This window comes from Oryza brachyantha, chromosome 9, assembly GCF_000231095.2.
Source record: "Oryza brachyantha chromosome 9, ObraRS2, whole genome shotgun sequence".
Lineage (NCBI taxonomy): Eukaryota > Viridiplantae > Streptophyta > Magnoliopsida > Poales > Poaceae > Oryza > Oryza brachyantha.
In genome coordinates this window covers 13,146,138-13,161,828 of record NC_023171.2, presented here as the reverse complement: position 1 = coordinate 13,161,828, position 15,691 = coordinate 13,146,138, and the positions used below count along the sequence as shown (strand labels likewise).

General features: G+C 41.9%; 2 protein-coding genes across 3 annotated transcripts; one reads left to right on the top strand and one right to left on the bottom strand.

Annotated features, from left to right (window-relative positions):
* The first annotated feature begins 1,035 nt into the window (after positions 1 to 1,035).
* LOC102699432 (GTPase-activating protein gyp1) lies at positions 1,036 to 4,871 on the top strand. The gene is made up of 10 exons (XM_015841326.2): positions 1,036 to 1,478; positions 1,916 to 2,048; positions 2,126 to 2,309; positions 2,579 to 2,649; positions 2,733 to 2,870; positions 2,963 to 3,054; positions 3,573 to 3,844; positions 4,114 to 4,199; positions 4,272 to 4,373; positions 4,517 to 4,871. Exons 1-10 carry the CDS (start codon positions 1,384 to 1,386, stop codon positions 4,676 to 4,678), a joined length of 1,335 nt encoding a protein of 444 aa, XP_015696812.2. The 5' UTR covers positions 1,036 to 1,383; the 3' UTR covers positions 4,679 to 4,871.
* A 5,406-nt stretch (positions 4,872 to 10,277) lies between these two features.
* Positions 10,278 to 15,191, bottom strand: LOC102722982 (translation initiation factor IF-2). Of its 2 annotated transcripts, none has more exons than XM_006661369.3 (7): positions 14,944 to 15,191; positions 14,659 to 14,749; positions 14,234 to 14,300; positions 13,466 to 13,796; positions 12,209 to 13,243; positions 11,671 to 11,820; positions 10,278 to 10,978 (listed from the first exon to the last, which is right to left on the bottom strand). In XM_006661369.3, the coding sequence occupies exons 1-7, from the start codon at positions 14,968 to 14,970 to the stop codon at positions 10,544 to 10,546; spliced, it is 2,136 nt and encodes a 711-aa protein (XP_006661432.1). In that variant the 5' UTR covers positions 14,971 to 15,191; the 3' UTR covers positions 10,278 to 10,543. The 2 variants fall into 2 exon arrangements, with proteins under 2 accessions (XP_006661432.1, XP_015696901.1); XM_015841415.2 differs by having other exon boundaries at positions 13,466 to 13,782; positions 14,944 to 15,190.
* Between the last annotated feature and the right edge of the window lie 500 nt (positions 15,192 to 15,691).

Below are 15,691 nucleotides of genomic sequence, written 5' to 3'. Positions count from 1 at the left end.
AATTTTCCCTTTTTACATCGTGCATAAGCGCGTCGGCTCGAAGGTGGCAGAGATCGACGATGAGTAGCAGCGTGAGCGCGGCGTCGTCCCCGTCCACCTCGCCGCCGTCGCCGCTGCCGGTCAGCGTCGGCCCGGGGAACCAGAGGTACGCGTTCACGCCGTCGCCGTCGCCGCCGTTCTCCCCGCCGTGCCGGTCACCGTCCTCCTCGACGCTGCCGCTGCTGCCACCAGCGCCGCCTCCGCGCTCCGCCGCCGCGTTCTCCGTGAACGCGCGACGACCGCCGACGCCGATGCGCTTTGATCTCAGAGCGTGGTGGTAATTAACTGGCGGAACATTTTTACAATGCTAATTAATCACGCCTTTATATATACTCGTGGTTACAGTACATGAGATCTGCTAATTACCGCAATATTTTGTGTGTGCGTGTGTGATTAATTTGCAGCTTGGAGTGGATGATGATGTTGTTGTGCTGCTGCTCATCGAAGAAGACGCGAGACTGAGATCGATAGGATTGAGATGGGAGAGAATCATAGCTTCTGAATAAGCTCGTCTGATTAGTGAATTGAACCACATTACAGGGTTAATCCCTGTATTATATATGTTCCAGCGAATATTTTCATGTTTTGTTATGCAACATGGCATATGTGATGCTACAGTAAACATAAGCTAATTATGGATTAATTAGACTTAAAAATTTATCATGTGAATTAGCTCTTATTTCTATAATTAGTTTATACTAAATCTATGTTAAGTATTTATAATAAATAACTAAACGTAGGATACGACGTGGGCTAAAAAAAATTTAGTCCATCTAAACACTCGCGAACTAAATTGACCAACCTAAATTACACCCACCTAGATCGTCACGGCGACGTGGCATCCACCAGGCTCACCACCCTCTGCCAAACGCCACGTGTGCAAGTACACGCTGGCACGTTGTCAGTTATACAAGGGGACCCCTAACTTTGTGACATTTTACATTCAGGTCCTCATAATCCGTCCTCCCCGACAGATCGGTCCAATCGCATCATCGGAGCCAGAGAGCATCGCATCACACACCGCCGCCTCCTCCTCCTCCCTCCCTCCCTCCCCGGCGATCGACCCACCCGCCGCTTCGCCCTCCCGGCGCCGCCGCCGACGACCCAGACGCGCCTCCCGCGAGCTCACCTCTGTGTGCGATTCGACCCCTCTCGAGCTTTTTAGCCGGGGGGAGCGAAAAAGGAGGAAAGCTCGCAAGGATAGGCTCGCATGGGGAGCCGGATCGGGAGGTAGACGGAGAGCGAGATCCGGTGAGGCGGGAGAGAGGGAGGACTGCCGCGTGGTTTTGGCTGCCTGCTCTCCCACCGCCCAGCCCCGGCGATTCGGGCCACCGGCCGGCGACGATGAGCGGTGGCGGCGGCGGCGGAGGGGGAGGAGGAGGAGGAAGCCCCAACAACACGGAATGGCGCTTCAACCAGACGCTCCGCAACGTGCAAGGGTGAGCCACATCTCTTTCCCCTCTGAACTCGATCTAATCCCTTTGAAATGGTATATGCGTGAAAGTGTCTGCTTTGTGCGAAGCTGCGTGAAAGTTAGCTCTCCTTCTTTTGTGTGTGCATGTTCCGTGTAGAGGTAGGTGGATCTTGTTGTGCTGCTGACCAGTGGATCTGAGAATTTTCAGATTATACTAGTAATTACGGTTGCCAAATTACATGCCTGTTGAGTGTTAGAGAATGTTTCTTGATCTAGGTAAAACTTATTCTGAATAAATTCCAATGAGTTTTGCTAGCAATACTCCTTTTTTGTTGTCTAAATGATATTCTTATGAGTAAGATTAGAGTTTTTACTTACTATTGCTAGCCATTCTAAAGTCTGTTTGCTTGTAACCTTACAAGGGAGCTTTGTTGTCTCTTTTTTCCCTATATGCTTTGTCAGAATGCTCAAAGGACGGAGCTTTCCTGGGAAGGTTCTGCTAACCCGAAGATCGGAACCTCTTTCACCTCCTGAATACTCCCCGCGCTTTGAGAATGATCATGATGAATATGAACAAAACGAAGGCTTGCAAGAAGTAATGTGTCATTAGTTGGCATCACTTTTGACTTGTAAATAAGATAGTCTGCGATTGATGAACTTCATTGTATTCAGGGAAAAGGGCAAGCATCCGGGAACACAACTGATAACATCAGTGCAAAGAAATCAAATCCACCATCGACAAGTAGCACCAATTCATTACCAGATGCTCAAGGATTAGTTTCTGGGGCTAGAGCTACAGATTCTACACGAATGGCTAAATTCACAAATGAACTGTCTAGGCCAGCTGTTATATTAGGTATTCCTATTTTTTCTGTACATGGTTGATTAAATCATCTGTTTGATGTACAGGAAGTTTAATTTAGCAATCCATGTTTTTCTATTTCAACATTTTCACTGCCAACACAAAGGGTATAAACTTTACGTATGGTGACAATCTTGTGCCCCTGTATTTTGTGGCAGCTGTCTTCACTCTGAAAATATTTGCAGTTTCTCTTATTCTTCTAGGTAGCATTAGCTTTTGTCCAGAAGTTAGTTGAAAGCCACTATTTGTTCTTAAATTTGTAGATAAGTTGCGTGAACTGTCTTGGAGTGGTGTTCCACCTTATATGCGACCTAATGTATGGAGACTTCTTTTGGTGAGTAGGCATGTTTTTTGTAAGACATGTTTCATCTTTTTAATAGATGTTCCTATTTTGAACTTAATGCCAGCTGGCTGCAGGGATATGCACCACCTAATGCGGATAGGCGAGAAGGTGTTCTAACAAGGAAAAGACTCGAGTATGTCGAATGTGTTTCTCAATACTATGATATTCCTGACACTGAACGCTCTGATGAAGAGATTAATATGCTTCGACAGGTTTCCCCTGATTCTCGGCTTTGAATTAACTTCTTTAGGATCCCCCAATTGTTCACACAATCAATCGTATAAACTTATTGTTTCACTTGTAGATTGCTGTTGACTGCCCAAGAACTGTGCCAGATGTTACCTTTTTCCAGCACCCTCAAATTCAGAAATCTCTTGAGCGCATTTTGTATACATGGTGAGGCATTGCACTTGGTTGGTTCATTTTGATTTGTCAGAAAATCCTTGCTTATCTTAATAAACAATCTAGCTAAGGGAGCATGACCTTTTTCCCATGTTGCAAAGTTCTTGCTTGTGCTACTCTTCCCCCCTTGTGGTTGGTGAAATGGAGCCCATTGATCCCTATGCAGAAAATACGCTTTTGTGAACCTCTTCATAGTTAACAATGGCACTGCTTCATCATTCTAGAGTGAAAATGTGTTAAATGGGTAGAGTTTGCGTCTCTGATGACCTAGTTCAAATTGCCCAAGTTGGACTGAGCTGGTTTGGTTCTCCTTATGTCTGATGTACATTGTGTTCATATAATGACAGAGGCTTTGTTCTTTTTGCAGTTATGCTTATCCCATCACTCAAAACATTAGTTTTCTCCGAAAAAGGATTACCGATTATGTTGACATCAATACAATGCTACCACTACCTATAATTGTTTGTTTCTTTTCTACATTATACCGTGATACACTGACTTATCATTTCCAGGGCCATCCGTCATCCAGCAAGTGGTTACGTTCAAGGAATAAATGACCTTCTTACACCATTCTTGGTCGTATTCTTATCAGAGCACCTAGAGGGCAACATGGACACCTGGTCCATGGAAAAGCTTTCTCCACAGGATGTTTCTAATATAGAAGCAGACTGTTATTGGTGTCTTTCAAAGTTCCTTGATGGTATGCAAGACCACTACACCTTTGCCCAACCAGGAATTCAGCGCCTTATTTTCAGGTTGAAAGAACTTGTTCATCGTATAGACGGTAATGTTCCTCTGATTCAAATACGTATTAGCCTGTCCTACTAGAGTTATATCTACTTACTGAAAGGAACTTAGGAATAATAGTGGCGGGGAACAGTTTTATGTGTTCTAAATAATAATTAGATGTGCCCATTTTGAACTGCATTGTCACTAAATTTGTCTTTCCTGAGATCTGTTGTAGTACAAAATAGTTTTGTATGTTGTAAAACTAAAAGAACAGTTTTGCCTAGTACATCAAATTTAACCATCTGGTATCTTCTGGTTGTACAGAACCTGTCTCAAAGCACATAGAGGAACAAGGGTTGGACTTTCTTCAGTTTGCATTCCGTTGGTTCAATTGTCTTCTGATTCGTGAGGTTAGTGTAGTAAAGGACTGTTGCTTAGATGTGATCTACATGTTGTTGCTGATATGTCTCATATCATTGCAGATTCCTTTTCATCTTGTCACACGCTTGTGGGATACCTACCTTGCTGAAGGAGATTATCTACCGGACTTTCTTGTGTACATATCTGCTAGCTTTTTATTAACAGTAAGTTGAAATATCCTTTGGCTGTGCAGAATCGTCCTCTCTCTCCTTCAGTATGTGCAATGCAATTTGAGCTCTATTTGCCACCAGGACCATACTATGTCCAAGTCCCTTGTAATTAAATTTCTTCTCTGTTGTTTACTCAGTGGTCAGACAAGCTGAAGAAACTTGATTTTCAAGAGATGGTCATGTTCCTTCAGCATCTTCCGACAAGGAACTGGGCGCACCATGAGCTTGAGATGGTACTCTCCAGGGCTTACATGTGGCACACAATGTTCAAAAGTTCACCAAGTCATCTCGTCAGCTAGTACGCCTGATGATCATGCCTGTAACCTATGACCTGATTTTTCATGTACTCTAGACTTGTCCCCTTTCGGGAGAACCATGAAGAGACTTCTCATTTTTGGGGTCCATATTATCAATTGTAACACTACAATCTGTATATTTTACTTACAGATTACTATCAATGATGATGAATAGATGTCATTCAATGTGTATTAATCCTTTGCATTTTCAGATGACCAATTTGAACAATTCAATTACACGCGTAAATGCATAATACCTAGTAATCATGTTGCGCCATATTCGGCACTGATAGGAGTACAGCGGAATCAACAATTGAGTGGAAAAGGAAAATGCCAGATTCTGGGTGAATTTTTGTTGGAATGGAGCATACTGGATTAGTAGCTAATATGACCTTTTCCTGTCATTCGAATTTGCACATAATGGATTTGTGTCCAAGATTTTTTTTTTTTTAAGAACACAAATGCTACATACCAGTTCAGATTGCTTCCAGGAAAATGAAATAATGTTCTTGGACTGCCTAAGCTAGGTGAGAAGCAACCAGGAAAGGGGCGCAACTGAATTAACGAATCTGGCTTTCTAATTCAACTTTACAAAAAGGAAAGTGTAATAAAATGTTCAAGCTGGCAAATTTCCTACCATAGTTTGAGTAAAAAGATCAGCTTTATATGGAGAAAAATGATTCTGATTCAGGTTTACGGATAGGAATTCGTTGTGTTTAACATAGTTCATGACATAATGGTTCTTCCTGGAAGGCAAGGAAAGTTACATTCTGAAGATGCGAAGTCTGAAATTGGATCGCCTAACGTGAGGAAATCTTTGGATGAATGGAATATGCTGGATCAACGAATCTGACTCCAATTCCCTTCAAGTTTACACACAGAAATTTGTTACTTGTAGTAATATGTTACTCTATAATGTCTACAGTTCATCCTTCCAGGAAGGCAGCAGTTGTGTGCCACAGAATCATTTCCGCAAGAATATGACCATACTTATTTGTCCTAGCCATCCTAAATTCCTAATCTCATCTTGGACTTGAACACCACAATCATTCTACGTCTAATTTAGTTCATTGATTATGCAATCAATGGTTGTTGATGTGGAAATATTGGATGAATCCAGTGGCTTAATGAATAATACATGTTAGCATAGTGTTAGAAAGAAACATGTGAAAGGCAAGTATCCTTTTAACGAAAAGGGCTCGTTGTTTTTTCACTACGAAATCTCTGACAATCCGATGAAATTACGTTTTCAGCACCACTGTTCTTAATGCTCTGACAGGTTACTGACAAAAAACGACCTGATGACTAACACCCTATCTTTTCTTTTCACTACTGTTTATGCTTATAAACTGAAATTTGAATTTTCAATCTTAAATTTAAAGTTGATTTTGAAGTTTTTTTTATCAAAGTTTATTTTCTAGCCTTGGCTTTTAAGAATATGTATATAAAATTTTATTCGTAACTTATTTTTCATTTGCAGATATATCATTTGACTTTTTTCTATAAAAAAGCTAAACAATCAACACAACCCCCCCCCTCCCTATCCAGGTCAAAGTCTGCACAAAACGTCAGAAAGTATCTGCTTTAGACAACTAATCTGAAAATTTTCAATAACATGCCAAATGTAGTCATGTTTAATCATATTTCCAATATGTCAAAGGGAGAAATTAATTGCTGAATGTTGATCATAATATCAAAGATAGGGTGACGAGACAACCACGGGATCAACCGAACACGCTGGAATAACGAATCAGATTAAGTTTTTTCCTTGAGATTTAGCACATAGAGATTCTAAACGTACGTGACATATGAGTGTTGGAATTATTAATTGGGCTAAGGCTCATATGTAGAATAATTCCTAGGAAAATCATAAAAGCCCACCTCATGGAAGCATGCATGAGAACATTTAGTACCACCTTGCTAGTTCTATGAGAGTAAGACCTTCTTAAATAGGAGAGTGCTCTCTAGGCTCTTGAGCAAGAAGGAAATAGAGCAACACATGCGCGCGCTCACTCGGGCTCGGTTACCTTCTTTTCTTTTTTGTTGTGTAATTGTTCTATTCTAATTAATTCAATCGGTTCAATTCTTGTCCTCATATTGAAATGAATCGAGATTGATAAGGAGTTAGTTAATGATGTTTGAGCATGTACTTTTTTTTGAGTGTCTATTTATTTTCGATTGGTACCTATGGCTTGATCACAAGCCGAAACATGGTTAGAGCTCTAATATGCCTTGAACGGGCACGGGCCGGGCCGGGCCGGGTGGTGCGCGCGCACGACATGCGCGCGTGAATGGTCCGCAAAAATTGGCTCCTCGTGTTTGCGCTGATGCGACTTCCTTTTGTAGTTTTGTTTTGCTGCGTGAAACGGAAATTTCGGTGATCAGTTTTTGGAAACTTATCGTATCGGATTCTTTCTTGCGCGAGATAGCATAGAGTCCGGATAGGTTACGCGCGGCCTATCCGATTCAGTTACGACGTGGTAGGCGTGCTGATCACACGTCCTATAAATACCGGACCACAACCTCGTTGCAACGTACGTGAAAAACAATCTAGGGTTTGCCTCTCCTCTGTGCTGCGCCGCCACTGTCGTCTACTCCGTCCCATTTGCCGGCATGCACCAGCGATCAGGAAAGCAGGTCTCCGGAACCATCGTCCTCGTGAAGTTCTGCACCGGGAGAGGGCGAATAAGGTTTTTGGGAAGCGCTCTGCGCGACTGCTTGTTGTTCGTCAACGACGGCTCGTCTTCCCCGTCGATCGGTCGCGGCTCGTCGTCGTCAACATCCTACGCCGCGAGTCGTTCGTGTTGCTTCCAATCCTCTTCAAAACAACCTTCGGTACAGGTCAATTATGTTTAATCTAGTTTTGCGTCTATTTAATCTATTCCTGTGTAGCTATTTCACATACATGTTCAGATTAGATCTGTACATGTTGGTTGATCTATGTGCTGCCATGCATTCGTTTTACAATGTTATGATTTATTTACACGATAGATTAAATTATTATGTGTTTATCCTTTCAACAGCAAGATCATGCTGCTTCCAGGAACGCAACAAGGTTCTGCATTCTGAAACTTTCAAGTCTGAACTCGCAGTTGATCAAAGTCTCACACCATGTGCCACCGTTCATGCCACCGAATAATTTCTATGACAAGAATGCAATTGCACTAACATCTCTGTTTGACTGTTTGATCTGTCTTTTCCAGTACTGAAACTTTCCTCTGCTCTATTAAACCACTACTGAATCTGACATTTATCCAAAAAAAAAAAACTGACATGCTGTGAAGAGAAACTTTCAGAAGGATGCAAATGCGTAGGCGATCGATGGAGCACTCTGTTGATTGTAACATTGGACGGTAAAAAGAACAACATTTGATTTGATCTATGGTGCCAAACAAGCAGCCGAGCTACTACTATAACCCAACCGTACAGAGTCAAGATTCTGACTGAAAAAGTGAGAATATATTCTTTCTGAAAGTACTAACAGATTAGCAAGTAGCAACTAAAAAATGCTTCCATTTCAGTGTTAGATCATGAGAACACATGAAAAGCGGGTGCCTTTTTGTTTTAGAAAAAGGCCAGTTTTTCATTCCGATATCTACGACCATCCCTGGAACTTTCGGTACATACATACCTCTGTTCTTCAGGTTCTGCCGCCTGTCGGTTGCTGAAAAAGAACGACTCAATTCTTTTAATTAATTTTGGCCACTTTACAATCAGGAGTACTTAGGTCGATCAGAAGAAAAGAATCACAAATCTGCAAAACAAAAAAAAATCCATTAAGCACGAATACGAAAAGGATTACTAAACAATCAGATTAGGTTTCAGCATTTCTCCTTGCCCATTTCTCAGTTTCAAACAGATTTCTGGAAACCTCTCCCATCTTCCAAATTCATGTCAAAATCGAATACGCATACGTTCGTACCGTATGTATGTATGCCCAAGTCGACGGCAGGGCGGGGGCAGCAGCAGCACAACCATTTGGAAGTTGGAAATGGCGACTCGTGTCTGCAGATCTTGACTTGCACACCAAGCTCTCATCCTTTTTCCCATGGTCAACACAAGGAGCCGCACATGACACGCCCACACGCGCACAAGACGGCACATTTGACAGGAACACCTGAGGAAGTGTTCGAACGTGCCTGTTTGGCTGAGCTAGCCAGCGGCACGAAAAACACAACAATAAATTGTGCACGACTAATTAAGTATTACTCTCCATAAGATGTTTTGATCACAATTAAATTTATAAATGAAGTGTTTAGGCACTATTATCAAGTACTCGGTAACACAGTGAAACTCACGCACTTGAGGCGTTTCGTATAATCAAACGCTGTCCGTATGTAATCAAACTTTTAGTAGTAATTAAATGTTTTATTTAGCTTTAGAAAAGATACAATGAAAAGTTACACTATAAATTCTGTTTTAAAAACCGTATAGTAAAACTAGGCATCGAGAATGGCCTTATATTATCAATTGTGACCGGTTGATTCAAAGATCCATGCAGTGACAATGTGACATTTGCTTTTGTTAATTTCCTCCCTCTCCGAGGCTCCGACCAACGGCCGGCCTCGTCAGCATGCGCGTCAAGCTCCACCCATGGCGGCCACCACCGCCGCCCACCGACCTCGAACCAAACCCCTCCTCCTCCACCACCTCCTATAAAAGCAAGCACCACCCGAGGCGTCGAGGCCACGCAACAAATTCAGGCAACGCAACGCAAACGCACACCCGAGTAGCTAGCAGAGTAGCAGGCGGACGCGAAGGGTTCGTCGATGATGCAGAGGAGGCAGCGCGGCACCGCCGTCCTCCTCGCGGTGCTGGTGCTGGCGCTGGCCGTGGTCGCGGCCCTCCTCGCCGGCGCGGCGGCGGCGAGGCCGGCGCCGGAGTACATGGCGGCGGAGGTGGTGGAGAAGGCGAGGGAGACGGTGGAGACGCTCATGGCGAGGTTGCCGGCGGGGCCTAGCCCCAAGGGGCCCGGCCACTAGCCCCTAGCTCTCGCATCCATCTGATGATTATTTTGTTGATTGATTTCAATGTGATCACGTATATATACATGCAAGGATACGTATAGCAGATGGGAAAAAAAAAGAGAATTCATGAGCATATAGAGAACACTTGTATAGGTTGATATGATGCAAATTTGCAAAGTGTATATATAGTTACTACAAGAAAAAAAAAGGATGTATTTTTAGTGTAGAATGACCTGTTCTACACCCAGCAATTGTACTACACCAAATACAAGATTTTTATGGTCTGCTGTGCGTTGCTGTCTGCCTAAATTAGCAAATTTTGAAGGAAAAAAATAAATAAATAAACTTGCTCTATCTAAATGAAAACCAAATGAAAGTAATTTGTGGATATAACTTTTACAAACATGCTTTTAGCGATTTAAAAACTATGGCTAAAAAATAAACTACGGTGAAAAACCCTAAAATGTATTTTAAATTTAAGATATAAATTCAAATTTCGGAAGCATAAGGAGAAAAAAAAGATGGCGTAAGAAATTACAGTGAGCAGAATTTCAGAGACTCGCGTGAACAGGCAAAAATGACCTCTTTGTGGCTGAAATTACACTAATAGTAATCAGTAATAATAATATAACCTCTTCACTAGCACAGTAATCCACGTTATTCGCAGAACTTGTGGAAACTGCACGAATGTACAACTAACACAAGCACCTGAACAAGATAATCATGCCTGCATCTCATATATGAATACAGTCCGTTGTTTGGAATTGGATGCAGACTTTTGCTATAACAAGTTTGTTGGCGAAAAAATAATAAGCACACCAACCTGATCATCTCTTGTTCACCACAGCCAAAATCTTGGTTAGTTGGTCACAAATGGAAGAAGCAAAACGATTACCATCTATCAGCATTCTATCCGAACCGCGCCACTTTGCGTGGAGATGAACTTGGGCTTCCTGATGACCTGCTCCAAGCACTGGACGATGTCCCCAACCTGGAAATCATTGCAGTCCTGAATCACCAATCCACAGTCGTTACCCTTGTCGACCATCTCAGCGTCCTGCTTCTCCCGCTTCAGAGATGCGCATGGACCCTCAAACACGACATCGCCGCTTCTCAAAAGTCTCATCGTTCCAGATTTGCTGAAGTGCCCGTCAGTTATTCGGCAGCCAGCAATCTTGATGTCGGGACCTTTCGACTTGGTACGCCCTTTCCGCTCGAATATGTTGAGAATTTCAGCTTCTCCTGAAATCTGGGTTTCAGCAGTGCCCGGTGCCTTCTCGACAATTTCCCGTCCCATTTCTTCAAGTAGATGATAAATCACATTGTGCAGCAAAATCTAAAGAGCAGGCATTGAAGTCAGCTAACAAGATATCCAAGTCGTGCAAAAATCAAAATAGAAGGTAGATCAACCATGAATATCAGTCCATGCATCAGAAAATCGGTACATTTAGAACCAAACATAAGTAGTATATCATTGACTTTCAATTTTTCAATCCATAAATCTCATGCAGAAGTTCAAATCAGCCAATTCAATTCAATCAATTATCACCCATGTCCTCTATTCCTTATGCACAAACAAGTGAATTATCTAAAGATTGCCCTCCTGAATAATCCGCATAACATTTCCCATTCCATCCCAATGCCTATACAATATGGAGAAACACTAGAGAGCATGGGATGAGAACCAGTATGGATAATTAACATCCAGCCTCTCTGCAATTGACTAGAAAGATGTGTTCTTGTGAATAGGTCATCAAAAGATGATATTGAAAATCACCAATGGTTACATTTCAAGGAACAGAATAATATCCCTTCCAAATATGTATAGTTCTTAAACAACAATGCAGCAGCCATAAGACTAGTACTACCTCCATTATATATTGTAAGACTTTCTAGCCTTACATCGATCTATTTATTGATGAATGTATATAATTTCTATATATGTCTGCATTCATTAGTATTCATATGAATCTAGGCAAGACCAGAAAGTTTTACATTGTGAAATGGAGAGAGTAATAAACAGCATACCTTTATGTTGGCTTGTGTTGCTGCTAGAGTAATAGCACTTGGTGGAGGGCGAATGCTGAAACCAACTATATATGCGCGGCAAGCTTGAGCAAGATCAATGTCATGTTGACTTATTGGGCCAACACCAACATGAACAATATTCACAAACACCTAAGGAGATAACATATGCATGAGGAATGGTACATGATAAATTAAATATATATGATCCATATGACAGCCTGAGGTCATACTATTTAAGCTAACCAGGGTGAGTTTTGAGAGCGAGGGAAGAAGAAAAGGAAGATCACATAAAATGATGTATCTCACTGGTGAATGATACATTAAATATTAGCTATTGCAAACTTGAAAAATGGATTTAACGTGATTTTTAAAAGCAACTTTTATATAGAAATTTTTTAACAAAAAATGCATCGTGTTAACAGTTTAGGAAGTGTGCTCACTAGAATCGATGGGATTTTTCACCCTTTCTATCACAAATGAACACACCATAAATGAAAAAACAAGGGATCAAACTGCTAATAGTGCTTGACATAAATACCTGTGGACTGTTGAGGCTTCTTAAGGCATCTGTAACCGCTTGAACACTGCCTTGTACATCAGCTTTCACAATGACTGGCATCTCAACTCTTTCGGGAGTCTCTTCACCAACTTCTGCCTCCTCTGTCATATCTTCATCAATCTTTTGAAGCCTATCTTTTTCCTGTTTTTTCTTCCGTCCTTGACTAAGCATTCTTGCCCTTTCCTCCGAGTCAACAACCACAACATCATCACCAGCCATTGGGAGGCCCCTTAGCCCCTCAATCTCAACAGGCGTTGCAGGTTTTGCGAACTCTGTTATTTTGCCAGCAGTATCTCTAAGTGATCGAATTCTCCCCCACTCTGCTCCCACAACAATGTGCTGCCCACTGACTAATGTGCCAGTCTTGACTATAGCTGTTGCTAATGGCCCCCTGCCCCTATCTACCCTTGCCTCCACCACAAAAGCTTGGGCAGGTCCATCTATTCTGGCTTTCAGGTCCATTATCTCAGCCTGAAGGAATAAAGCCTCTTCCAATTTGTCCAAACCAAGTTTTGTTACTGCAGAAATTTCTACAACCTGTACATCACCACCCATATCCTCCAAAAGCAATCCTTCGGAACCGAGCTGAATTCTGACCCTCTCAGGATCAGCTCCAGATTTATCACATTTGTTGATAGCAACAACAATGGGGACATTGGCTGCTTTTGCATGTGACATAGCTTCAAGTGTTTGAGGCATCACCCCATCATCTGCTGCAACTACAAGCACTACAATATCTGTGACAGCAGCACCTCTAGCCCGCATTGCACTAAAGGCAGCATGCCCAGGTGTATCGAGAAATGTGATGGAGGCTCCTGATGGCATCTCAACAACAAAGGCACCTATATGTTGAGTGATCCCGCCAGCCTCCTTGGCCGCCACAGATGTTTGACGCAGGGAATCCAGAAGTGACGTTTTACCATGGTCAACATGGCCCATAACTGTTACAACAGCAGGACGAGGCTCAACTGTGCCTTCACCAGTGTGCATTCTTCTGATATTAACACCAAGTTCCTGAATAACCATGGAACATATGGATTCTTATTAAATAAACAAAAAATTACTTAATGATGCCAAAGTACAACGATTACATAAAGCATCAAGATGCATGGTTGCTCTAACAAAATCTGATCAAACTAGTAAATCGTCCATGTATAGTTCTGTTAACACCAGATAGCTAGATTAAAAGAACAACAGGATCCACATAAATAATAAAGGAACATAATTAATACATACCATAGCAACTAACTCAGCAAGGTCAACACTGATAGCATTAAACTCTGATTCAACCTTTTCACCAAGATCAGCAAGTATGTCTTGAAGTGCACCAATTGATGCACCGGTCCGTTTGGAGAGGTCAAGCAATGTCATACCATCAAAAATGTCGACAGTTTTAAGTGATGATTTGATAACGATCTTTGGTTTTGGTGCAACATATGGCGCTTCTACAGGAGGTTGAGTTCTGTTTTCTCTTCTCACTCGCTTCTCCTTTTTGGGTGCTTTTAGTCCTGCAACTTCTTCTCGCTTCTTACTCCATGCTAACATGTATAAACCTGCATGAAAATTCCTATAAAGAAGACGGTATTGTCACCTAATTTATAAACCGTAAAATCTACAGGAAATAATAACAGTAGCAATACAATACTAAGACAGGCAAAATGTATAGGTCAAAAAATTACACACAGCATGAATAATTGTAGAGGACAAGAAATAAAAGAAGTATAAGAACATAACAGGCATAGTACTAAGAAATGCATTTCACAAGAAGTATCAGCTGTAAAACGTTCCATGCAAAAGTTACAATATCACTAAATGAAAAACATGAAATTAATAATGATGCAGATGTCAGTATCACCGGAGAAAATAGGATTAGGATTCACAATAAATCTAGTGCTCATTCAGATATAAGACGGATGTTCAAGAAGGTCTCCATATTCATAGAATGTGTGGACACAGCGAGAATACTTAAGACATCAAATAGTGGAACCAAATAGATAAGCATACCTGATAGTACAGTGTCTATAAGCTGTACAATTATTAGCACCTTTGGGTGTCTCGCTAAGAAAGAAGCCTGCAGTCAGGAAATTTTAACAGGTTTTAACTCCAAAATAACAACTTACTAGTGATCCAATGCATCAAACTGTATTCAACACTGAAAGCATGCATAGAAGCATATCTCCTGTTGATTAAAGCAACGAAAATTTCCCACTGAAACTTATGAACACTCTTAATATATACAACATCATGCACAGAGAACTAAAAGAAATTAATCATCTATAGTAACTTTCCGGAAAACAACTACAGCTGTGAAAATTATATCGGTGCTAAACTGCTAACACGAAGGAAATCAAATCTTTAGCGTGGAACTAATGCAACGGGTAGCATTCCTAAAGTTAAATGCGGTCAATATATGCCAAAAACAATCCTACCCGCCAGGTTTCCAAATGCTCCACTCGAAAAATGCTTCGCTGCCCCATGATCTGCGCGGAAGGCCAAATTCACGAGGCCCGTGTGAAAATCCTGCGAGCACACCATTCAGCAGTCAGTCCCGTGTTGCAGAGGCTCGAACGAAAGGCAGCGACTTTGATTACATACACAGCCTTACACAATCCACGAACACAAAAATGCGAAAGGCATCGACTTTGATTGCATATACACCCCTTACAATCCACGAGCACGAAAATGCGCCCGGACCCAGAGAAGAAACGCCTCACCTTTCGCCGCAGCATCCGCCACGCCATTCTCGCGCTCCGCCGGAAGCGCCCCCGGCGAGACGCGCCGGGCCACGAAGGTGCGGGAGGAGGAGGATCCTACTACGGTGATGAGGGAGGGGACTGAGAGGGATCGACGGCGACGGTGGAATGGGATGGGATGGGCCGGCGGAGGAGGCTAGGGTTGCGGCCGCCGCCGACGGCGGGGTGGGAAGGTTTAGCGAGAGGAGGAGAGGATCGGAGAGGGCGGGCGGCTAGGATCTTCTGCATCGACGGATGGATAGTGCGCGTGCTGGAACTCGCGGCAAAATTTAGCCCATGAAATTATTACTACATCCTGTTTAATATTATAAAATATAAAATGTTTTGGTTTTTATATTCATAAATGATAATGATGTATATATTTGTATATGTGTCTATATTTATTACCAAATATTATAATGAATCTAGGGATAAGAAGAAAATATTATGATGCGGAAAGGATGCAGTAGTACATATACTCCTAGATTTTTGAAAATCTAAAATTTAAATTCCCTCTCTTTTTTGGAAATTATAGTATTTATATTATATGTGCAAAAAAATTGAAGGTTTCGTTGATAACACAGAGAGGTTGACTATATAACTGTAGATTGTCCCTGCGCATGATGAGAGATGATTCTTGTGACATCATATACATGCATGCATAAGTAGTGATAAATTTGACTCTTTTGAAGCATGTTTAGTTGGCTTCCGTTATACCTCCATCTCTGCT

Coding starts and splice junctions, on each gene's coding strand:
- LOC102722982 (XM_006661369.3), bottom strand. CDS start 14,970: ATGGCGTGGCGGATGCTGCGGCGAAAG. Junction 14,750..14,943: donor GGCGGATGCTGCGGCGAAAG/GTGAGGCGTTTC, acceptor GTGTGCTCGCAG/GATTTTCACACGGGCCTCGT. Junction 13,244..13,465: donor TTGCTGAGTTAGTTGCTATG/GTATGTATTAAT, acceptor ATGGTTATTCAG/GAACTTGGTGTTAATATCAG.
- LOC102699432 (XM_015841326.2), top strand. CDS start 1,384: ATGAGCGGTGGCGGCGGCGGCGGAGGGGGAGGAGGAGGAGGAAGCCCC. Junction 2,049..2,125: donor AAAACGAAGGCTTGCAAGAA/GTAATGTGTCAT, acceptor CATTGTATTCAG/GGAAAAGGGCAAGCATCCGG. Junction 4,374..4,516: donor CTGCTAGCTTTTTATTAACA/GTAAGTTGAAAT, acceptor TTGTTTACTCAG/TGGTCAGACAAGCTGAAGAA.